Here is a 24995-nt window from a genome sequence, read left to right as displayed (position 1 = left end):
CCTTGTTATGGGTTGACTTTAGGATTTATGGAGTCTATTATTAATTTTGTCTCCTGGAATACTAATGGTCTTAATCATCCTATTAAAAGGAAAAAAGTTTTTAAAGTGTTCCGGAGACTTAAAGCACAAATTTTATTTTTACAAGAGACCCATGTACGGAGGGGGGACAGACTACGTTTTTTCAAATTCTGGAAGGGACAACAATTTCATTCGAACTCCAATGCTAAGATTCGAGGCGTCTCTATTTTTATAGACTCCTCAGTTACTTTTATACAACAGGATATTATCTCTGATCCGAATGGTAGATTTTTACTGGTTAGTGGTTTACTATTTAATAAAAAAGTAGTTTTGGTTAATGTTTATGCTCCTAATATGGATTGTCCGGAATTTTATAAATCATTGTTTGATCAGTTTCCGAATTTGAACGAGTTTTCATTGATTTGGGGCGGAGATCTTAATACCTGTTTATCTCCAGCTTTGGACCGTTCGGCTCCTTTACGGACTTTACCTAATAAATCTGCAAATTTGATTAATTTTTTCCTTTCTGATTCTGGGTCGACGGACATTTGGCGTTTTCTGCATCCTCAGGAAAAAGATTTTTCCTTCTTTTCACATGTTCATCATTCCTATTCAAGAATTGATTATTTTTTCATTGATTCTCGTCTCATTCCTTCAGTGATTAAATGTGATTATGATTCTATAACCATTTCGGATCATGCTCCACTTAAGCTTTCTATTAAAATTATGGCCAATATACCAAACAATAGACAATGGCGTTTTAATTCGCTGTTGCTTCAGGACTCGGACTTTGTTAATTTTATGAATGAACAGATTGAGCTTTTTTTTACAATTAACCATACAGAAGATATTTCGGTTAACACTCTTTGGGACACTTTTAAAGCCTATATTCGGGGTCAGATTATTTCGTATTCCGTTGCTTTGAGGAAGAAACAGAAGCAGGAGGAGATGGCAATTGTGGACAAGATTAAAGAAATTGATAAGAAATATGTTATGGCTCCTTCTGAGGAGCTATACAAACAAAGAACTGAACTTCAAATGGAACACAGTTTACTACTCTCGTCCTCGATTGTAAACCAATTAAAGAAAACAAGAAGTGATTTTTATGTTCACAGTGATAAAATTGGCAAGCTGCTGGCTAATCAATTGAAATCTAATTATGTTAAATCTCAAATCAATCAGATTTATAACCAAAATGATCGATTGATATTGGATCATGTGGGGATTAATCAAACCTTTTGTGATTTTTATTCTTCTTTATATCAATCAGAGTCTCCTCGAGATTCTAAATATATGAATGATTTTTTAGATAAGTTAGACTTCCCTCAGATTTCACAGGATATGTCTTCTTTATTAGATACTTCCATTACAATGGATGAGATTAAGAATGTTATTTTTTCTATGAATCTGGGGAAAGCTCCTGGCCCTGATGGGTTTACCGTTGAATTTTATAAATGTTTTGCTTCTTTATTGATTCCTTGGCTCTATAAGGTTTTTGAGGCTTCTTTGAAACTTGGTAAACTTCCGGAATCTTTTAATAGAGCATCAATTTCTTTAATACTAAAGAAGGATAAAGACCCTGCTCAATGTGCATCTTATAGACCAATATCTTTATTAAATGTTGATTCTAAAGTTTTTTCTAAGTTATTAGCAAATAGACTAGAAAAAGTACTTCCTTCTATTATTTCGGAAGACCAAACGGGTTTTATTAAAGGTCGTTACTCTTTTTATAATATTCGTACATTGTTAAATATCGTTTATACTCCCTCACAAAATGTTCCTGAGTGTGTTATTTCTTTAGATGCCGAGAAAGCTTTTGATAGAGTAGAATGGCCTTATTTATTTAAGGTGCTTGAAATGTTTAATTTTAGCTTGAAATTTATATCCTGGATTAAACTGTTATATCACTCCCCTGTAGCCTCGGTTCGTACTAACTCCTTAAACTCACCTTTTTTTCCTCTCTTTCGTGGTACTCGACAAGGCTGTCCTCTTAGTCCCCTATTATTTGATATTGCATTAGAACCTCTTGCAATTGCTATTCGAGAATCTTCAAATATTACTGGGATAACTCGGGGATTAAAGTCCCATAAATTATCACTCTATGCTGATGATTTACTTTTATATATTTCTAATCCTGAGAGATCCATTCCTGCTGTTTTAGAGTTATTAGCACAATTTGGTCTTTTCTCAGGTTATAAATTAAATCTTAGTAAGAGTGAACTTTTTCCGATTAATAAACATCTTCCCTTATATTATAAATTTCCATTTAAATTGATTAATAATTACTTTTCATATCTTGGGATTAAAATTACTTGTAAACATAAAGATTTATTTAAGACTAACTTTTTACCATTAATAGACCATATTACTCAACTTTCATCTAAATGGTTTCCCTTATATTTAACTTTGATTGGTCGTATTAATGCAGTTAAGATGTTTTTTTTGCCAAAATTTTTATATGTGTTTCAGGCATTACCAATTTTCGTTCCTAAATCTTTTTTTGATAAAGTTGACTCTAAAATTTCTTCATTTATTTGGCAGAATAAGAATCCGAGACTGGGTAAAATACATTTACAGAAAGCTAAGAGAGATGGAGGTTTAGCATTACCTAACTTTAGATTTTATTATTGGGCTATTAATATTCGACATATGAAATTTTGGTTACTTGACCGGGACATACTATCTATTCCTAAATGGGTAGCATTGGAATTACAATCTGTTCAGGGTTATACACTTGGTTCTATTTTAGGTTCCTCTCTTCCTTTTGATTCGAAACGCCTTAAGCAGGTCTCTAACCCGATAGTTAAATATGCTTTGCGCATTTGGTTTCAATTCAGAAAATTTTTTGATCTTAATCAATTCGGGTTAGCGATTCCTATTTTAGGCAACATATTTTTTCCTCCCTCTTTTACGGATCGCGCTTTTCAAACTTGGAAGACTAAGGGTATTTTACGGTTTTTGGATTTATTTTTAGATGGTTCCCTTATGTCTTTTGAACAATTATCTAATAAATATAACTTATCAAGAATACATTTTTTTAGATATTTACAAGTTAGAAATTTCCTAAGTACTATACTTTCTTCCTTTCCAATGCTTCCTCCTATATATATTTTAGATTCGATAATTAACCTTAATCCATGTCAGAAAGGTGCATCGGCTATGATTTATAATATTATTATGAAACTTAGGAAAGCTCCATTTGATAAGATTAGGGTAGATTGGGAACAGGAATTGGGGCTTACCATTTCTGTGGATGATTGGGGGCAGATTTTACAATTAGTTAATACTTCCTCTATTTGTGCTAAACATTCCCTAATTCAATTTAAAGTGGTTCATAGAGCACATATGTCCAAAGATAAGTTAGCGCGTTTTTACTCGCATATTAATCCTTTCTGTGATAGATGTTCGGGGCAGATAGCCTCTTTAACTCATATGTTTTGGTCTTGCCCTACTTTGGAAACTTTTTGGAGAGATATTTTCAATATTATTTCTAAGGTATTAAATATAGATATCTCTCCTCACCCTATTACTGCTATCTTTGGACTACCTAAAATTTCTAGTAATCTTTCCCCTTCAGCCCGTAGAATGATTGCATTTCTTACTTTAATGGCGAAAAGATGTATTTTACAACATTGGAAAGAGCTTAATGCTCCAACTACCTTTTTTTGGTTTTCTCAGACGATTTTATGTTTGAATCTGGAGAAAATTAGAAGTAACCTTTATGATTCTTCATTTAAATTTGAACAGATTTGGGGACCTTTTATTCGATATTTTCATTTAATGTAATATTTACCCTTCTTGTTTTTTTTTCACTGTTTTAATGGAGGTCGGGATTGAGGACGTGATTTTAAGTTTAACTCTGTTTGGTTTCAAGTTAGCCCATTGCTTTGCTTTGCTTTTAGGTAGTTGCACGGTGGGATTTTTTTGGGGGGTTTTTTTTTCTTTTTTTTTTCCATTGATATATATAAAATCTAGTATACTATTATGTTATCTTGGTTTCTTATGCTTAAATTACATTGTTTGTAGTATTTTCTTTTTGGTATTGTTATCTTTTGGAATTTTATTGTACTTTAACATTGTATTAATGTTTATATGGCTTACCTTTTTTGTATACTTACTCAATAAAAAGATTTAAAAAGAAAGAGAATAAAAATGGGCCTTGCCCCATTCCCAAAAATCTTGCTTCAAATGGCTGGCACGGGGGAAGAAAAGGTTTCGAGCCGCACATCCCTCTCAGAGGGTGCAAGCCTGGCGACAAGGACAGGAGCTGTGACCACTCTGCAGCTGGTCTCAGATATCCCAGAGAGCATCATAACCACAGCATGAAAAGGCAGATCCCCTCCACTGATGTGCAGAGCTCCTCCAGAATTGCGCGCGTGTGTAACGAACTGTCAAAGGAATTAGTTGCTTTTTATCCTCCAAAAACTCCAAAGTGGGTCCCATTTATAACACAGAATTAATTACACAGGACAGAAGCAAGCCCTTCAGCCTGGCAACTCTGGGCTGACCATTCCAACACCCATTTACACTAATCCTAGTTTTATTCTTCCCATCACCACCACCGTGCCCCGGCCCAGATTCTACGCGCTAGGGCCAATTGATGTGCCAACCCGCACACCTTTGGGCCGTGGAGGAGGGCTCGAGAATCCAGGTGGTCGGGGGAAACACGTGCAAATCCCACACAGACAGCTGTCTCGTTGGGATTGAATCTGGGTTGCCGGAACCATGAGACGGAAGTTTTATCGCTGCTGGAAAAGCCTCAGGTTTACAGATTACGGGCCGCAGTATTTTTGTAGCCAATTCAGTACATAAACCTCCTTTCGTGATCTTAAAACCAAGAGTTGGAAGCCTCCAACTTCTAAACTTTGGGATGAAAGACTTCCTGGAATACAGGAAAGTGCAACATGCTGGGAACAGTCATGGTCTACAAGTTAAAATTTTGATGGACCCTCCACCACACAGTTGGAATAAAAAACAGGAAATACAGTGGCACATATCAAAGTTGCTGGTGAACGCAGCAGGCCAGGCAGCATCTCTAGGAAGAGGTGCAGTCGACGTTTCAGGCCAAGACCCTTCGTCAGGACTAACTGAAAGAAGAGATAGTAAGAGATTAGAAAGTCGGGGGGAGGGAAGAGGGGGAGATCCAAAATGATAGGAGAAGACAGGAGGGGGAGGGATGGAGCCAAGAGCTGGACAGGTGATAGGCAAAAGGGATACGAGAGGATCATGGGACAGGAGACCCAGGGAGAAAGAAAGTGGGGGGGGGACCCAGAGGATGGGCAAGGGGTATAGTGAGAGGGACAGAGGGAGAAAAAGGAGAGAGAGAGAGAGAAAGAATATTATATAAATAAATAACGGATGGGGTATGAGGGGGAGGTGGGGCGTTAGTGGAAGTTTGAGAAGTCAATGTTCATGCCATCAGGTTGGAGGCTACCCAGATGGAATATAAGGTGTTGTTCCTCCAACCTGAGTGTGGCTTCATCTTGACAGTAGAGGAGGCCGTGGATAGACATATCAGAATGGGAATGGGACGTGGAATTAAAATGTGTGGCCACTGGGAGATTCTGCTTTCTCTGGCGGACAGAGTGTAGGTGTTCGAGGAAGAGGTACGTCGACTGTACCTCTTCCTAGAGATGCTGCCTGGCCTGCTGCGTTCACCATTAACTTTTATGTGTGTTGCTTGAAATTCCAGCATCTGCAGATTTCCTCATGTTTGTGAGGAAATACAGCAGAACATTTTTAGAATGGCGGTATGGTTCCACATTGTACTGGACCAGTTGGTGCAATCGCTTTACTGTGCCAATGATCACCGATTGGGGTTCAATTCCCATGCTGTCTCTAAGGAGTTTGTACAATCACTGCAGGAGTTTCCTCCAGGTCTTCCAGTATATTGGCGCTGGAAGCATGGCGCCATTTGCGGGCTACTCCCAGCACACTGCTCACTGATCCGACTTGGCGCAAAAGGACACGTGACTACATGTTTTGATGTATGTGTGACAAACAAAGTTATTCTAAGCTTTTAGGAATTAACCAGAGCTCTTCCCTAAAGTGGAACCCACGTTAGACATTTCTGCCCACTTGCATTTTCAAAAACAAATGCACCACCCAACATCTGAATGCATTGAGTTTAGTGAGTTTAGTGAGTCAGCAGGAGTGGGACAAGGCACGGCCCTCAAGGTAATTTTTTTCAGAGGCTCCACTGCTCCATCTAGTGGGCAAAGCCTAGAACTGCATGTGTCTCAAATCGTGCTTAAGGACATCCCAAAGTAGGATTCAACACATTACTAGTGATGCGTGTGCTCAGACAGTGTTCCTATTGGGCAATACAGCCACACATGCCTGCTTCTCAACACAACAGCCTCACAAACAAGTAGGCAGAAAAAGTTTGGAGACCTGACAAGATAATAATTAGGTGCTATTTTGAAAATACATACACTGTATTACGTGTTCTGAAGGCATGGTGCTGGTACGTAACAAAAGCCATCACTGTTAGTTCAAAAGTTGCAGAGCAGATGGTTGGCACCAGATTCCAGGCTTGCCGGTTGTCACCCAAACCCCAAAGTCAGGATGAACCAACAGGCACCAGAGGTACTTAGTAAACAAACTCATAGCAAAACTCAAATTAAATTAGCTACAGAGCTTTTAATGCAGGGATGATCACAGACTTAAAAGTTTACTCCTCCTGCCATTGCAAGAGGTGTTAATGCAATTAAAAAATAAGGAGGGAGGAGAAAATGTATTAACTCGAGATTGAGCACTGTCACTAGTTTCTTCATGCTGTGGTAGTAATCTAAACCAGTACCATCGTAGCAAATACAGAGTTAGTAACGAGGAGGGAGGGAGGGGAGGGGATTGGTATCCTTTAGCGAGCTGCCGGTGGGTTTCAACTGGAAGTTCCAAGAAACACAAGATATCGTCGCTTTTGCCAATAAAAAATACTCCACCCACGTTAACGTTTGAGGGGGCTGTATGCATGCAAGCAAGTAAAAGGGTTCAGGCGTTGACCCCCGACACGCCAACGGGCACGGAAACTTCGTACTTTGGAGCCTTTCGCAAAGCAGAATGCACCAAGGCAGCAGAGTGGAGAAGATGAACTGCAGACTGTTGTGTGAGTACCAGTGAAAAGTGTGCTGGATGCCCAGCAGATGGAGGGTGAGGAAGCAAATTCCAGGAACTGGAGTAGATCCAAAGTTTAATGTAAATCTGTTATCAAAGTATGTACTGTATACCATACACAACCTTCAGATTCATCTCCTACAGGCACCCACAAGAAATACGATAGAATCCATGGAAAACCACACGTAAATGTCTCTCTCTCTCCGCCTGGATGTGATTTATAGATCAGACTGTAGCTCAAATTTAACTCTTTCAGTTTTATATTTTTATATTCTGTGCTTTCTTCCCATTCTTTCTTAGTTTGCACAATGTGTTAGTTATTTTTGTGCGGGGGGGTGGTATGATGTTCTTATTGCTGTTTGTGCCATTTTTTTCCATTTGGGGGGTTCTGATGTTCTTGTTGCTGTTTGCATGATTTGTTTTTTGTGGGTGGGGGGGTGCATTTGATATTCTTGTTGCCGTTTGCACGATGTGAATGTTTTGAGTGGGGGGGTGGGGGTGGTTCATGTTTTTTCTTTGAACGGCCCCCATGGTTTTCCTTTGTGTTTTGTGGCTATCTGGAGAAGACAAATCTCAGAGTTGTGTACTGCATACATACTTTGATAATAAATGTACCTTGAACCTTGACTGACAAACATTCAATGTGCACGTAAATCAAAAGTACTGAGAACAGGAGTGACAGAGCCCTTGAAAGTGAATGTGTAGGCTATGGAATCTGAGCATGCCATCACGATTCCAGAATCTGAATCCGGAGGCTATGACGGTCTGGAGCCTCGAATTAGCTCTGAGCCAACTGAAGCCATTGACAATGGTCCAGGAGCCGTAGGGCAACAGCTGTTTGAGTCTGCTGGCATGGGACCCAGGAATCCTCCATCTCCCACCCAAAGGCAGTAGGAGATGGGCAGAGGCAGGCAGATGGGGTGAGCCCAGGTGAGGGATCTCGGCTGGTGTGGTGTACTGGGACTAAATCAATCAGAACAGTGCCATTAAATCCAGGAATAGCCAAGGGCCTGGACTGGGAGCACAGTGGACTGTAGAGCGGGCAATTACAGAGCCAGTGAGGGAGATTAACCCATGGAGAGTAAAGTCAGACCTTCCGGGAAAAACAAAAGGTATTGTTGAAATCAGGACTCAATACAGGTCAAGAAGTACGGGGGCTGAACAAGATCAGTGCCAGGACGTGGAGCAGGAGAGGGTAAAATGAAGGAGGTCACCAGTAATTCACAGGAAAAGACAAAACACAAGAGTTAAATGTGGGGTGACGAATGACATTCATGTACGTTAGGCTGTTCCAGGTCAGTGAGGCCTGGGATTGGATGTCTGCTCGAGCAGAGGCTTGGGAAGAGAAGGGAAGAAAGGCATTCTAGGTCTAATATTTGAGAGCAGGTGAGACAGAGGGGTGTTGGGAGGGGGTGATAGAAGCAGAGGAACTCAATAGGTTCCGAGTGAAGTGAGGCACCCAGCTACAGGCACCAGTCCCTACTCAATATTGTTGTGAGACGGCCATCCACTTTGTGCAGAGCAGGCAAAACCAAGCAGCAGCACTGGACACAATCTGGACGTACACTACTATCTTAACACACAGGCATTTCTATATTCTCTACAACGTTCTGCCTCACGCACAAAACCACGATCTACGTCAATACCTGGTTAACGATTCGGGAACCGTCAGGCCCCTGTGGGGAATTAGGAATTCAGTCAGTTAGCAAAGGAGTCTGCTTCAAGCGCAAACAATTAGACAAGATGAAATGGAAGCAGGAATAGACCAGTCAGACATCAACGCCCCCCCCCACCCCCGAAGCCTGCCCGGCTAATCGTAGAGTACTGCAGCACAGAAAAAGGCCATTCGGCCCATCTAGTCCATGCTGAGCCATTATTCCATCCATCGACGGGGGTTATGGCTGATACAACTTCCCAAGTATAATGTCTTTCCTTTCTCCCCCACCCCACAACTCTCAATTTTTAAGGATTAATATATTCCAACTTTGAACATATTTTGATGAGCCACTCTCAGTCTTGCTGGAAAGAAAAATTCCAAGGGACACAAAACACTTGAGAAGAAATTCCTCAAGTCTCAAAATGGATGCTCTGCCCCTCGATCCACGTCAGAAACACTTACCTGCTGGGAAATTCTTCCCAGCGTTTATGTCACGCTCCTGGGAAAGGCTGTTAGTGAAAGCAGGTCATTCCTAGTCTACTCAGAACAGTACAGGAAATCTGGTCATTACGAAATCTAGACTGTTGTAACAGAAAGATTAAGTGCACTGCACACTTGGAAAGGAAAAAGAAGCTACCCTGTCATAACGTTCGAGTTCCAACTGTCAACTTCCCAATTATTTTGTTCCACAAGACCTTATGGATGTTATTTACAACAATTAAATCTTTATTCCAATAAATGATGCTCGATGGTAACTGAACCTCCAAGCATATCGAGCACAAGAGTGTTAGCAGCTCACAGCCATCTTCAGTGTCAGAGAGCTACATCCACATAACCAGGGAGGAGCTGTGGACCAACGAGTGACATCCCCAGGGACTTGGTTGGTCACGACTTTGCCCACAAAGCAGAGATGTTCAACTGTTAACTGCTTCACACACCTCCCCGTTCGTAATTCCCGCAGATACACAGCTGTGAATCGAAGTGCTAAGATTCGCGAGACGGCCATGAGGGAAATGGACAGATACTCCAACTACGATGGAAGAACACCGAACTACAAATGATTGGTGGGAAAGCAAAATATTAGCCAAGATAACTCGAATCCAAACAGCAAATAGTTTAAGTGCCAGTGAGAATTCTTTTCATTCTGGAATATTCGTAATGTGAAATCAAATTACACATTAAATATATTCGACTGTGTGGTTGTAGACAGTACTGCCTTTTGCTTTTTTTTTTCAAATCAGTATTTGGCAAGTTTCATGCAAAATACCTGAGAATTAAAAAGCTGATGCCAGTACAGTCAAATAGCCAACTCTTTTGGACTGAGGGACAGGGCGACCATTCGAACCAAGAGGAGGAGTGAAGCAGCCCTTGTGATACCCGTGCCCACAAAGCCCAATCGTGCCACCGGTGCTTCACACAAACAAACAGCAAAAACTCAGGGAGCTGTTCTCGTCAAGTTGTCACCAAGGATTGCTGACACCTTCTTCCACACCAGAACAGCTGCCTGAAAATTAACAGCCCACTTTAAAAAAAAAACTCGATTTTATTAACCAAAGTGATCTGGCACCTACGTCCAGCGTTAGCTGTTCGACTCTTTGATCGAGAAGGAGGGGAGCTTACCTGGACTGGGCCACCTCCCAGCTCCTCATCCAGCTGGGCCGTCAGGATGGCCGACGCACCAACTTCATCCGGGGAGGAATCACTTCCCTGCCTGGATGGGAAGAAAAATAAAGCACCCACCAATTAACAAATTATACTCCTACTGTCCCAATAACACAGAGAGCAAAACCTCTATCAAATATTACAGACGAGATGGGAAGGCTGACATTATCACATCCCCACCCCCCATCAAAGACATCTTCAAAAGGCAATGCCTCACAAAGGTGACGTCCATTAACAAGGACCTCCTGCATCCAGAGCATGTTTTCATCCCTTTTCTCACTGCTACCATCAGGCAGGAGGTACAGAAGCCTGAAGGCACGCACTCAGTGATTCAGGAACAGCTTCTTCCCCTCTGCCATCTGATTACTAAATGGACATTGAACCTTTGGACACTACCTCACTTTTTTTAAATATACAGTATTTCTGTTTTTTGCACGAATTTTAATCTAGTCAATATACGTATACTGTAATTGATTTAATTATTATATTTTGTGTTTTTTTTCTTCTATATTATGCACTACACTGAACTGCTACTGCTAAGTTAACAAATTTCACGTCACATGCCGGTGATAATAAATGTGATTCTGATTGTCTTCTAGCTGACGGTTCAGGCTGGGACCCTGGCTGTTTATTCCTCTCCGTAGATGCAGCCTGACATGCTGAGTTCCTCCAGTATTCTGTGTGTGTGTGTGTGTGTGTGTGTGTGTGTGTGTGTGTGTGTTTATAGCACGTCCTCTTCTCATTGCTACCATGAGAGAAGTGGTACAGGGGGCATGAAGACACACACTGAATGTTTTGCGAACAGCTTTTTCCCCTCCGCCATCAGATTTCTGAACAGAAAATGACCCTGCGGACACCAGCTCACAATTTTGGCACTTTAAAAACACACACCCTCACCCTCACATTGAGTGGCCACTTTATTAGGTGGTGAGAGTGTGGAACGAGCTGCCAGCACAAGTGGTGGGTGAGATTTCGACGTCAGTGTTGAAGAGAAGTTTGGATCGGTACATGGATGGGACGGGTATGGAGGGCCACAGTCCGGGTGCAGGTCGATGGGACTAGGCAGTTTAAATGGTTCAGCATGGACTAGATGGGCTGAAGGGCCTGTTTCTGTGCTGTAAGCTCTAAGTTAATAGGAAGGTGACAGTAACTCTAATAATACATTATAAGAGTGAGGTGCAGACTCTCATCTCTGAGCGCACAACACGTCGAACCTCAACATGGATGGGCTGGAGCAGCAGGAAATCACGAACAGACCTCAGCGGCCATTTTGTTACGGACAGGAGGCTGCTCACTGGATGTTTTAATGCACTGCACTGCTGCTGCAAAACAGAATTCATGACATATGTCAGTGACAATAAACCTGACTCCGACCGATGGAAATACTCATTTACAACTGTAGAATTGCTGCTGAAAACAGCAGAAGGTTTGAGAATTCTCAGAGGAGTGTGCCCCAACGCCTCGGTCTCCCTACTGGGGTAATGTGTCTACCTTCAAACTGCCTTCATTGCAGCAGCCGATCGCTAGGCTCGCTCGGCATTGGACAGAATATGACGTCACTTTAGCCAGAGGGTGGTGAATCTGTGGAGTTCACTGATGCTGTGGAGGCCAAGTCATCGGATAAATTTAAAGTGGAGGGTGATAGGATCTTGATTAGTAAGGGTGTCAAAGGTTACGAGGAGAAGGCAGGAGAATGGGGTTGAGAAACAGAATGTAAGACCATAAGATATAGGAGCAGAAGTAGGCCATTTGGCCCATCGAGTCTGCTCCACCATTCAATCATGGGCTGATCCAATTCTTCCAGTCATCCTCACTCCCCTGCCTTCACCCCATACCCTTTGATGCCCTAGCTAATCAAGAACCTATCTATCTCTATCTTAAATACACCCAGTGACTTGGCCTCCACAGCCGCTCATGGCCACAAATTCCACAGATTTACCATCCTCTGACTAAAGTAATTTCTCCACATCTCTTCTAAATGGACGTCCTTCAATCCTGAAGTTGTGCCCTCTTGAATTCGCTACCATGAGAAATAACTTTGTCATATCTAATCTGTTCAGGCCTTTTAACATTCAGAATGTTTCTATGAGATCCCCCCTCATTCTCCTGAACTCCAGGGAATATAGCCCAAGAGCTGCCAGACGTTTCTCATATGGTAACCCTTCCATTCCTGGAATCATTCTCGTGAATCTTCTCTGAACCCTCTCCAATGTCAGTATATCCTTTCTAAAATAAGGAGCCCAAAACTGCACACAATACTCCAAATGTGGTCTCACGAGAGCCTTATAGAGCCTCAACATCACATCCCTGCTCTCATATTCTATACCTCTAGAGATGAATGCCAACATTGCATTCACCTTCTTCACCACTGACTCAACCTGGAGTTTAACGTTTAGGGTATCCTGCACAAGGACTCCCAAGTTCCTTTGCATCTCTGCATTTTGAATTCTCTCCCCATCTGCCCATTTATTTCTTCCACCAAAGTGTATGACCATACACTTTCCAACATTGTATTTCATTTGCCACTTCTTTGCCCATTCCCCCAAACTATCTAAGTCTCTCTGCAGGCTCTCTGTTTCCTCAACACTACCCGCTCCTCCACCTATCTTTGTATTATCGGCAATTTAGCCACAAATCTATAAATCCCATAGTCCAAATCACTGACATACATTGTAAAAAGCAGCGGTCCCAACACCGACCCCAGTGGAACTCCATTGGTAACCGGCAGCCAGCCAGAATAGGATCCCTTTATTCCCACTCTCTGTTTTCTGTCGACCAGCCAATGTTCCACTCATGCTTGCAACTCCCCTGTAATTCCATGGGCTCTTATCTTGCTAAGCAGCCTCATGTGCGGCACCTTGTCAAAGGCCTTCTGAAAATCCAAGTACACCACATCTACTGCATCTCCTTTGTCTACCCTGCTTGTAATTTCCTCAAAGAATTGCCATAGGTTAGTCAGGCAGGACTTTCCTTTCAGGAAACCATGCTGGCTTTGGCCTATCTTGTCGTGTGCCTCCAGGTATGCCACAATCTCATCTCTAACAATCGATTCCAACAACTTCCCCACCACTGACGTCAGGCTAACAAGTCTATAGTTTCCTTTCTGCTGCCTCCCACCCTTCTTAAATAGCAGAATAACATTTGCAATTTTTCAGTCATCCGGTACAATGCCAGAATCTATTGATTAGAGACATAGAAAACATACAGCACAATACAGGCCCTTCAGCCCACAAAGCTGTGCTGAACACGTCCCTACCTTAGAACTACCTAGGCTTTACCCATAGCCCTCTATTTTTCTAAGATCCTGTATCCATCCAGGAATCTCTTAAAAGACCCAATCATTTCCAACTCCACCGCCGCCGCCAGCAGCCCATTCCACACATTCACCACTCTCTGCGTAAAAAACTTACCCCTGACCTCTCCTCTGTACCTACTTCCAAGCACCTTAAAACTATGCCCTCTCTTGCTAGCCATTTCAGCCCTGGGGAAAAGCCTCTGACTATCCACACAAACAATGCCTCTCATTATCTTGTACACCTCTATCAAGTCACCTGTCATCCTCTGTCGCTCCAAGGAGAAAAGGCCAAGTTCACTCAACCTAATCTCATAAGGCATGCTCCCCAATCCAGGCAACATCCTTGTAAATCTTCTCTGCACCCTTTCTATGGTTTCTGCATCCTTCCTGTAGTGAGGCGACCAGAATTGAGCACAGTACTCCAAGTGGGGTCTGACCAGGGTCCTGTATAGCTGCAACATTACCTCTCGGCTCTTAAGCTCAATCCCACAATTGATGAAGGCCAATGCACTGTATGCTTTCTTAACCACAGAGTCAACCTGCGTAGCAGCTTTGAGTGTCCTATGGACTCGGACCCCAAGATCCCTCTGATCCTCCACACTGCCAAGAGTCTTACCATTAATACTATATTCCGCCATCATATTTGACCTACCAAAATGAACCACCTCACACTTACCTGGGTTGAACTCCATCTGCCACTTCTCAGCCCAGTTTTGCATCCTATCCATGTCCTGTTGTAACCTCTGACAGCCCTCCACACTATCCACAACACACCCAACCTTTGTGTCATCAGCAAATTTACTAACCCATCCCTCCACTTCCTCATCCAGGTCATTTATAAAAATCACCAAGAGTAGGGGTCCCAGAACAGATCCCTGATATACACCACTGGTCACCAGCCTCCAAGCAGAATATGACCCGTCTACAACCACTCTTTGCCTTCCGTGGGCAAGCCAGTTCTGGATTCACAAAGCAATGCCCCCTTGGGTCCCATGCCTCCTTACTTTCTCAATAAGCCTGGCATGGGATACCTTATCAAAAGCCTTGCTAAAATCCATAAACACTACATCTACAACTCTACCTTCATCAATGTGCTTAGTCACATCCTCAAAAAATTGAAAGGTCATTGTTAATGTCTCCGTAATCTCTCCAGCTACTTCCTTCAGAACCCAAGGGTGCATTCCAGTAGTTCCAGGAGATTTATCCACCCTCAGACCATTCAGCTTCCTGAGCAATAAATACACTCAAAAACTTCTATAGTTGTACTGTGGAGAGCATTCTGACAGGCTGCATCAGGGGCTACTGCACAGGACCGAAAGAAGCTGCAGAAGGTTGTAAATCTAGTCAACTCCATCTTGGGCACCAGCCTACAAAGTACCCAGGACATCTTTAGGGAGCGGTGTCTCAGAAAGGCAGCATCCATTATTAAGGACCACCAGCACCCAGGGCATGCCCTTTTCTCACTGTTACCATCAGGTAGGAGATACAGAAGCCTGAAGGCACAGACTCAGTGATTCAGGAACAGCTTCTTCCCCTCTGCCATCCGATTCCTGAATGGACATTGAAGGTTTGGACACTACCTCACTTCTTTAAAATATGCAGTATTTCTGTTTTTGTACATTTTAAAAAATCTATTCAATATACATAATTGATTTACTTATTTATTAGTTTTATTTTATTTATTATTTTTCTCTCTCTCTCTGCTAGATTATGTATTGCATTAAACTGCTGCTGCTACGTTAACAAATTTCACGTCACATGCCTTGATAATAAACCTTCTCAGCTGTAATTTTCACAGCACAAACTTCACTTCCCTGACACTCCTGACGGTCCGGTATACTGCAGATGTCTTCCATTGTGAAGACTGATGCAAAATACGCATTCAGTTCCTCTGCCATCTCTGCATTTCTCATTACAGTATCTCCAGAAAAAAAAAATGCCCAGTCCCTATATACTTCCATCCCCCATCAGGAAGGTCTCAAAGCTCTACGCTTCTTTTTGGATTCCGGACCTAATCAGTTCCCCTCTACCACCACCCTGCTCCATCTAGCGGAATTAGTCCTTACTCTTAATAATTTCTCCTTTGGCTCCTCCCACTTCCTCCAAACTAAAGGTGCAGCTATGGGCACCCGTATGGGTCCTAGCTATGCCTGCCTTTTTGTTGGCTTTGTGGAACAATCTATGTTCATGCCTATTCTGGTATCTGTCCCCCACTTTTCCTTCGCTACATCGACGACTGCATTGGCGCTGCTTCCTGCACGCATGCAGAGCTCGTTGACTTTATTAACTTTGCCTCCAACTTTCACCCTGCCCTCAAGTTTACCTGGTCCATTTCCGACACCTCCCTCCCCTTTCTAGATCTTTCTGTCTCTGTCTCTGGAGACAGCTCATCCACTGATGTCTACTATAAGCCTACTGACTCTCACAGCTATCTGGACTATTCCTCTTCTCACCCTGTCTCTTGCAAAAACGCCATCCCCCTCTCGCAATTCCTCCTTCTCTGCCGCATCTGCTCTCAGGATGAGGCTTTTCATTCTAGGATGAAGGAGATATCTTCCTTTTTTAAAGAAAGGGGCTTCCCTTCCTCCACTATCAACTCTACTCTTAAACGCATCTCCCCCATTTCACGTACATCTGCTCTCACTCCATCCTCCCGCCACCCCACTAGGAATAGGGTTCCCCGGTCCTCACCTACCACCCCACCAGCCTCCGGGTCCAACATATTATTCTCCATAACTTTCGCCACCTCCAACGGGATCCCACCACTAAGCACATCTTTCCTTCCCCCCTCTCTGCATTCCGCAGGGATCGCTCCCTACGCAACTCCCTTGTCCATTTGTCCCCCCATCCCTCCCCACTGATCTCCCTCCTGGCACCTATCCGTGTAAGCGGAACAAGTGCTACACATGCCCTTACACTTCCTCCCTTACCACCATTCAGGGCCCCAAACAGTCCTTCCAGGTGAGGCAGCACTTCACCTGTGAGTCGGCTGGGGTGATATACTGCGTCCGGTGCTCCCGATGTGGCCTTTTATATATTGGCGAGACCCGACGCAGACTGGGAGACCACTTTGCTGAACATCTACACTCTGTCCGCCAGAGAAAGCAGGATCTCCCAGTGGCCACACATTTTAATTCCACATCCCATTCCCATTCTGACATGTCTATCCACGGCCTCCTCTACAGTAAAGATGAAGCCACACTCAGGTTGGAGGAACAACACCTTATATTCCGTCTGGGTAGCCTCCAACCTGATGGCATGAACATCGACTTCTCTAACTTCCGCTAATGCCCCACCTCCCCCTCGGAGCCCATCTGTTACTTATTTTTATACACACATTCTTTCTCTCTCTCCTTTTTCTCCCTCTGTCCCTCTGACTATACCCCTTGCCCATCCTCTGGGTCCCCCCCCCGCCTTGTCTTTCTTCCCGGACCTCCTGTCCCATGATCCTCTCGTATCCCTTTTGCCTATCACCTGTCCAGCTCTTGGCTCCATCCCTCCCCCTCCTGTCTTCTCCTATCATTTTGGATCACCCCCTCCCCCTCCAACTTTCAAATCCCTTACTCACTGTTCCTTCAGTTAGTCCTGACGAAGGGTCTCGGCCTGAAACGTCGACTGCACCTCTTCCTAGAGATGCTGCCTGGCCTGCTGCATTCACCAGCAACTTTTATGTGTGTTACAGTATCTCCAGCGTCATTTTGTATTGGTCCTTCGACTCTCTTTTACCCTTATATATTTAAAAAAGCTTTTAGTATCTTCTTTGATATTAGTCACCAGCTTCCTCTCATAATTCATGTTTTCCTTCTGAATGACCTTCTTAGTTTCCTTCTGCAAGTTTTTAAAAGCTCCCCAATCCTCTGCCTTCCCACTAGCTCTGGTTTCCTTGTATGCCCTCTCTTTTGCTTTTACTTTGGCTCTGACTTCATTTGTCAGCTACGGTACTGTCCTCTTCCCTTTGAAAATTTCTTCGTATTTGGAATATATCTGTCTTGTACTTCCCTCATTTTTTGTAGAAACTCCAGCCATTGCTGCTCTGCTGTCCTTCCTGCAAATGCCCCTTTCCAGTCAACTTTGGCCAGTTCCCCTCTCATGCCATTGTAATTTCCTTTATTCCACTGAAATACCGACACATTGGATTTTATTTTTTCCCTCTCAAATTTCAATGTGAACTCTATCATATTGTGATCACTGTTCCCTAAGGGTTCCTTAACCTTAAACTCTCTTATCACCTCCGGATCATTGCACAACACTCAATCTAGCACACCCAATCTCCTAGTGGGCTCAGCAACAAGCTGTTCTAAAAAGCCATCCCTTAGACATTCTATAAATTTTCTCTCGAGGTCCAGAACTGGCCTGGTTTTCCCAATCCATTTTCATGTTAAAATCCCCAATGATTATCATGATATTGCCTTTCTGACATGCCTTTTCTATCTCCTGCTGTAATTTGTAATCTACATACCGGCTGCTGTTTGGAGGCCTGTATACAACTGCCATTAGGGTCCTTTTACCCTTGCCATTTCTTAACTCAACCCATAGAGACTCCACACCTTCCAATCCTATGTCATCTCTTTCTAATGATTTAATATTATTTCTTATACACAGAACCACACCACCTCTTCTACCTACTAACCTATCTTTCCAATATATCATATATATCCTTGGACATTCAGCTCCTAATGGCAGCCATCCTTTAGCCAAGTTTCAGAAATGGCCACAACATCGTATTTGCCAATCTGTAGCTGAATTTCAAGATTGTCCATTTTATTCCTTATGCTGTGTACATTCAGTCCAGTATTTGTTGCTTTCTGTTTTAACTGCACTATGCCTCTATTGCCCTGTAACTCATCCCAATGGCTGTGATTAAGCCTCGTCTCCTGCCTGTTCTTTCTATAATCTCTGTTGCAAGCTATCCTTGATTTATTTCTGTTTTCCCCTTCCTCATTCCCACCCCCTGCCAAATTAGTTTAAACCCTCCCTAACAGCTCTATTAAATGTGCCCACTGGGATATTGGACACCTTTGGGTTCAGGTGTAACCTGTCCTTTTTGTACAGGTTGTACAAATGTGTTTGAGAAGGATAATAAAATCAGCTGTGATGGAATAGTGGAGCAGAATCAATGGGCCGAATGGCCTAATTATACTCCTATATATTACGGTCTAAAAATGGAACACAACATTCAACTTAATTTCAACCCATCTCTGAAAGACAGTGACAATTTAAGAGCACTTTCACCAGACTAAATCTACTTCAACCTCTCACTAAGGAGAGGGAACCTCTGCAGTCACGAGGAAACCTCCAAAGCATTTGGACAATTTACAATGAAGCAGCTCAATGGCTCACCAGAAGTAGATGATGTTCCCATGCCTCCCGCCGAAGGTGTAGGCGTACAGGATAATGTAGCAATCCCCTCCGTAGAACTGACCGTGGGTGCTTGGATCCACAAGTGCTTTGTCACTGCCTTCAACGCGCCAGATCTGAAAGGGTTGGGAGGGAAAAAGAAAGCTCGTAATAGAGGCCAACCAAAAGGTTCAACTTCCCCATCCACACCAAAGGTCACCATCCAAGACATGCCATCTTCTCATGTAATAGAGGCAAACCAAAACTATACAGGTTCAACTTCCCCACCCATACCAAAGGATTTAACTTGAGGATATCACCATCCAAGGCATGCCATCTTCTCATTGCTACCACTGGGGAGAAGGCACAGGAGCCTGAAGATGCACCATTAACGTTTTAGGAACAGCTCCTTCCCCACCATCAGATTTCTAAAAGGCCCACAAATACCACCTCACTTCCTCCTTTGCACTATTTTTTATTGCAACTTACAGTAATTTTTGACTTGCACTTGACTTGACTTGACCACACAACAACACTATCCTCCTATTGAAATGGTAATTCCCTTCAGACACATAACTCAAAGGTAATAAAGGGAACTTACTTCACACATTCCTGACCACGGAGGTCACAAGGAGCTGTGATGCGTAGCTTCCCTCCCCACCAGATAGTTGTGAGAGTTTGCTAAACTGCCCACTAATTTACTCCTAGGTGTAAGCACGTGGCCAAGTGATTAAGGCATTGGACTAGCTACCTGAAGGTTGTGAGTTCGAGCCCCAGCCCAGGGAACATGTTGTGTCCTTGATCAAGGCACTTAATCACACATTGCTCTGCGATGACACTGGTGCCAAGCTGTATGGGTCCTAATGCCCTTCCCTTGGTGGCGTGGAGAGGGCAACTGCTGGTCTTCCATACAACCTTGCCCAGGCCTGCGCCCTGGAGAGTGAAGACTTTCCAGGCACAGATCCATGGTTTTGCAAGACTAACGGATGCCTTTAGGTGTAGGCAATTAGCAAAAAGACCAGAGGAACTGATGGGCATGCAAGAGAATAAATTATAGGCTGCAGGGAAAAGTAGTGAGACTAATGGAATTGTTCTTCAGCATGGACCCAACAGCCAAAACAATTGGTTATCTTATTTAGACCACAAGACATAGAAGTAGATATAGACCATTTGGCCCATCAAGTCTGACCTGCCATTCCATCGTGGCTGACATCATCCCTCTCTATCAACCCCACCCTCCTGCCTTCTCCCTGTAACTTTTGAATCAAGACCCTATCATCACCCGCTTTAAACATACCCAATGACCTGGCCTCCACAGTCATCTGTGGCAATGAATTCCACAGATTTACCACCCTCTAGTTAAAGAAATGCCTTCCTGTTGCTGTTGCAAAGGGGCACGCTTCTATTCTGAAGCTGCATCCTCAGAAGGTGCAAATAATTCTTAATTTTTAAAAAATTTATCCATCAATTAATTTTAACAGAGTGAGCCATCAGCAAGGTGTCCTGAGGCAGTCTCCTGATTCACTACCCGAGGCCTAGTACCCGAGGCTTAGCAGACATCCCACTTCTCCCGGAAGTTCCGGGAGTCTCCCACATATTAATAGTGGCTCCCTGATGCCCGCAAATTATATACAATATCACGGAAATCAATTTTTTTCAGAGCGAGCGTGAGAGAACACGCCAGAAAGAGCGAGAGAGCAAGCGCGAAACAGCGAGTGAGAGAGCGCGAGAGCAAGAAAGCAAGCGCGAGAGAGCGACAAGAGAGCGTGCGAGAGCAAGCGCGAGTGAGCGACCACAAGAGAGAGCGCAAGCGCGGGAGCGACCACGAGCAAGAGAGTGCACGCGCGAGAGAGCAAGCGAGAGCAAGAGTGTTCCAAAAAAAGAAATATGAAACGTACGTCACCCTAGACTACCGTAAAGTGTACCCCCGCCTAATAGGGGTCAAAAATAATGACAGTGTTGCTCGCTGCACTGTTTGCAACAGTGACTTTTCTATTGCCCATGGTGGGTTAAGACTGTAAAAGACATGCTGAGGTGAGTTCAAACAGGTGTCATTCATGCATTTTCATAGCTAACGTTATTTAAACTAGCTGGCTAGCTGCTAAGGAGCTACTCTATTGCAGACATCCCACCTCTCCCGGAAGTCTCCCGCAAATTGATGGTGCTCCCTCCCTGAAATGAGTTTTTGCAGGGTGGAACGTCTGGCTTAGTTGCCTCCCATTTTGTAGGGAGCAGGGTGGTCAGTGCCTGGGAACCGCGCAGGATTAGAACCACCACAGAACAGCATCAGTGGGGGAAAGCCGGGATGGGGGTTGAAATAAAGCGAAAAAAAACAGGGGGGCCGAGAAAGTGCAGCCTGCCCAGACAGTTCTCAGAACTCCAACATATTGGAGTTGGACAAACACCTACCCACAAGCAAAAAGATTTAAAAACTGCTGGAGGAACTCACAGGTAAGGCAGCATCTGGGAAGAGCGATGGGCAATCGACATGCAAGGGCAAAATTGGGCAGTGGAGGGAAGTAATTGATGAAATTCCTCCAGCGATATTTTTGTTTTGCTTCAAATCCCAGTATTTGCAGTCTGCTGTTGTCTCCATTTAACATAATCATTACCCACACCCCCCACCAAAGTTCCTCCAGGAATATCTGACTGCTTCCTACACACAGACTTGTACCTCAGATGAGTTTGTCTCAAAACAGAGATCAAAGCTGTGGCCGTGGCCGGAGTCCTTACCGTTTTCTCCCCAGATCCATCGTCCACCATTCCGTGCTGGGCAGCCATGGCGGGAGACTCGTGCAAAGTAGCAGCATCAAAGGGCACCTTCTTGATCTTGGCGATCTGCCCGGAGATATAGCAGGTGCCCATTCCCTGTGTCTGATTCAAGTCAACCCAGTTCTTGAAGAACTGCTTGAAGAGTGGTGTCTCGCCAGACTCGGGCAGAATCTGAACCTGAGGAACAACACAAGTAGAGGCTCGGCCCATGTTGCATAAGAGACCGGTTTAGTTGGCCATTTGGATTACTAATTTAATTGGTTAGGCTCAACACTGTAGGACGCAGGGCCTGCTCCTGCACTATAACCCATGTTCTATGTTCTATCCTGTTTGTAGGACCGCACAGGATTGGAAAAAGCTGCGCAGGGTTTCAGACTCAACTGGCTCCATCATGGGCACTAGCCCATGTCCACCATTGAGGACCTCTTCAAAAGACGAGGCCTCAAAAAGGCAGCATCCGTCATTAAGGACCCCCATCACCCAGGACATGCCCTCTTCACATTGCTACCATCGAGGATGATGTACAGGAGCCTGAAGACACACGCTCAATGTTCTAAGAACAGTTTCTTCCCCTCTGCCATCAGATTTCTGAACAATTACCTGCACACAATACCGCACCATTTGTACTCTTGCTTTACACTGCTTATTTTTAATATGCACATTTCTTACTGTAAAATTAAAGGTTTACGTATTGCATTGCCACAAAACAACTAATTTCATGACTGATTCTGCCTCGACCCTGCTCCAAGTTCTAAGCATGACACTCAGTGAGCAAAGCATTCTTCCTGTCCAACAGAAAACTTCACAGCCACAGATGGACAAACTCCCAATGATAAAGAAGTCTTTGCTGAATAAACTGTATTACAGTTACTAATGAGTAACTGTCTGTTGCTCCCAAGTAAATATCGCTGCCTGTAAGGAGTTTGTATGTCCTCCCTGTGACTACGTGGGTTTCCTCCCACAGTCCAAAGACATACCGGTCAGTAGGTTAATTGGTCATTGTAAATTGCCCTGTAATTAGGCTGGGGTTAAATCGAGGATGGCTGGGCCTATTTGGAAGGGCCTATTCCATACCGTATTTTAATAAAGAGGTATATTTCTAGAAATAAACAAACAAATAAATATAAAACACTTCCTTGCAGCAGAACAAATTCTCCCTAATAATATCTTTAAATGTAGAACGTTACAACACAGTACATGCCCTTGGGCCTACGATGTTGAGCCAATCTTTTCAACCTACTCCAAGATCAATCTAACCCCTGCCTCCAACATAATCCTCCATTTTTCTATCATCCATGTGCCTTTCTAAGAGTTTATTAAGTCTCCCTAGTTTATCTGCCTCTACCACCATCCCTGACAGCACATTCCACACACGCACCACTCTCTGTGCCCTCTGATAATTGGGCCTATACTTTCTTCCAATCAACTTAAATTCATGCCCTCTTATATTAGGCATCTCCCCCCTTGGGGAAATGTCTCTGGCTATCCACTTGACCTAGGCCTCAAAATCTTTAGCAAATAACATTAAGTAGTTTAGGTCCCAGAAGGTCCAAGTCCCCGCCCACATTAAATGAAGTACCCCAATACATCTTACCTGGGTGTGTTTAGGATATCCCATTTGTGAAATAAATTGTTCTGCACCTTTCAAAGCAGCTTTGCGTTCTTCCGGATCAGCTTGTTTACCTTTTACAGTTCACAAAAGAAATCAGTGACATTGAGAATTCCTTGCACATCCTCATTCTCTTTCCCCCGTGGTTCACTCTTCCCCCCCATCAGACACCTCCTTCTTCAGCACTTTACATCTCCCATCTGGTCCCTCGACACCAGCACTTTGGTCAAGAAAGCACAGCAGCATCTCCATTTCCTGAAGAGATTGAGGCTCCCCCACCCCATCCCCCATTTTAACCATTTTGTTTAGAACATCAAGAGAAACACCTTCCAGAGTGTATCCTGACCAGCTGCCTCACTGCCTGGTACGGGATTTGGAAGGCATCTAACAGCAAGTCCCTGCAAAGAATTGCAAGGATCATCGGGGTCTCTCTTCCACCCATTAGAGATATTTATCAGGAGTGCTGTGTGCACAGGACCCTTAGCATCATCAATGGTCCCTCCCATCTTTCCAACAATCTCAACGACCCCTTACCATCAGGCAGGAGATACTGTAGCATTAGAACAAGATCTGTTAGAATGGGAAGCAGCTTTCTCTGTTATATGTTATTTCATGCTCGTTATTTATTGCTATTTATTTATATCTGTATTTTGCATAGGCATCCGTTAGTCTCATGAGACCATGCATTTGCGCCTTGGAAGGTTTCCAGGACGCAGGCCTGGGCAAGGTTGTATGGAAGATCAGCAGTTGCCCATGTTGCGTCTCCCCTCTCCACGCCACCCATGTTGTCCAAGGGAAGTGCATTAGGACCCATACAGCTTGGCACCAGTGTCGTCGCAGAGCAATGTGTGATTAAGTGCCTTGCTCAAGGACACAACACGCTGCCTCAGCTGAGACTCGAACTAGTGACCTTCAGATCACTAGACCGACGCCTTAACCACTTGGCCACGCGGCAACACTAAAATATATCATTCGGGGGGCTCGTCCGGGATTTGAACCGGGGACCTCTCACATGCTCGCAAATTCAGACCCAAAGCGAGAATCATACCACTAGACCAACGAGGTGTGGGCACGTGGCCAAATGGTTAAGGCATTGGACTAGCGACCTGAAGGTTGTGAGTTCGAGCCCCAGCCGAGGTCACGTGTTGTGTCCTTGAGCAAGGCATTTAATCACACATTGCTCTGTGACGACACCAGTGCCAAGCTGTATGGGTCCTAATGCCCTTCCCTTGGACAACATTGGTGTCATGGAGAGGGAAGACTTGCAGCATGGGCAACTGCTGGTCTTTCATACAACCTTGCCCAGGCCTGCGCCCTGGAGAGTGAAGACTTTCCAAGCGCAGATCCATGGTCTCGCAAGACTAACGGATGCCTTTATTTGCATAGTTTACAGTTACTGTTCTATAGATTTGCTGATCATGCCCACCAAGTAAGATTCTCAGGGTTGTATGTGGTGACACATACATACTCTGGTAATAAAGTTTACTTTGAACTTTGTATTGTATATAACACCTTGTTATTTGTTAATT

General features: G+C 43.8%; 1 protein-coding gene across 5 annotated transcripts in view; it reads right to left on the bottom strand.

Annotated features, from left to right (window-relative positions):
* The window catches only part of LOC134359804 (gelsolin-like), a 113353-nt gene that overhangs the window by 22214 nt on the left and 66144 nt on the right, over positions 1 to 24995 (bottom strand). For 4 of the 5 annotated variants that reach the window (XM_063073466.1, XM_063073468.1, XM_063073469.1 and 1 more), the window contains exons 8-12: positions 23452 to 23540; positions 21819 to 22034; positions 19089 to 19222; positions 10412 to 10502; positions 8781 to 8810 (exon numbers count right to left, since the gene is read on the bottom strand). In XM_063073466.1, the coding sequence (XP_062929536.1) occupies positions 8781 to 8810; positions 10412 to 10502; positions 19089 to 19222; positions 21819 to 22034; positions 23452 to 23540 (560 nt within the window). The remainder of the gene's footprint in view (positions 1 to 8780; positions 8811 to 10411; positions 10503 to 19088; positions 19223 to 21818; positions 22035 to 23451; positions 23541 to 24995) is intronic. The other variant, XM_063073467.1, reaches the window with a different exon arrangement.

This window comes from Mobula hypostoma, chromosome 21 (genome assembly GCF_963921235.1).
Source record: "Mobula hypostoma chromosome 21, sMobHyp1.1, whole genome shotgun sequence".
NCBI classification, from domain to species: Eukaryota; Metazoa; Chordata; class Chondrichthyes; order Myliobatiformes; family Myliobatidae; genus Mobula; species Mobula hypostoma.
This window is presented reverse-complemented; position numbering and strand designations above follow the sequence as displayed.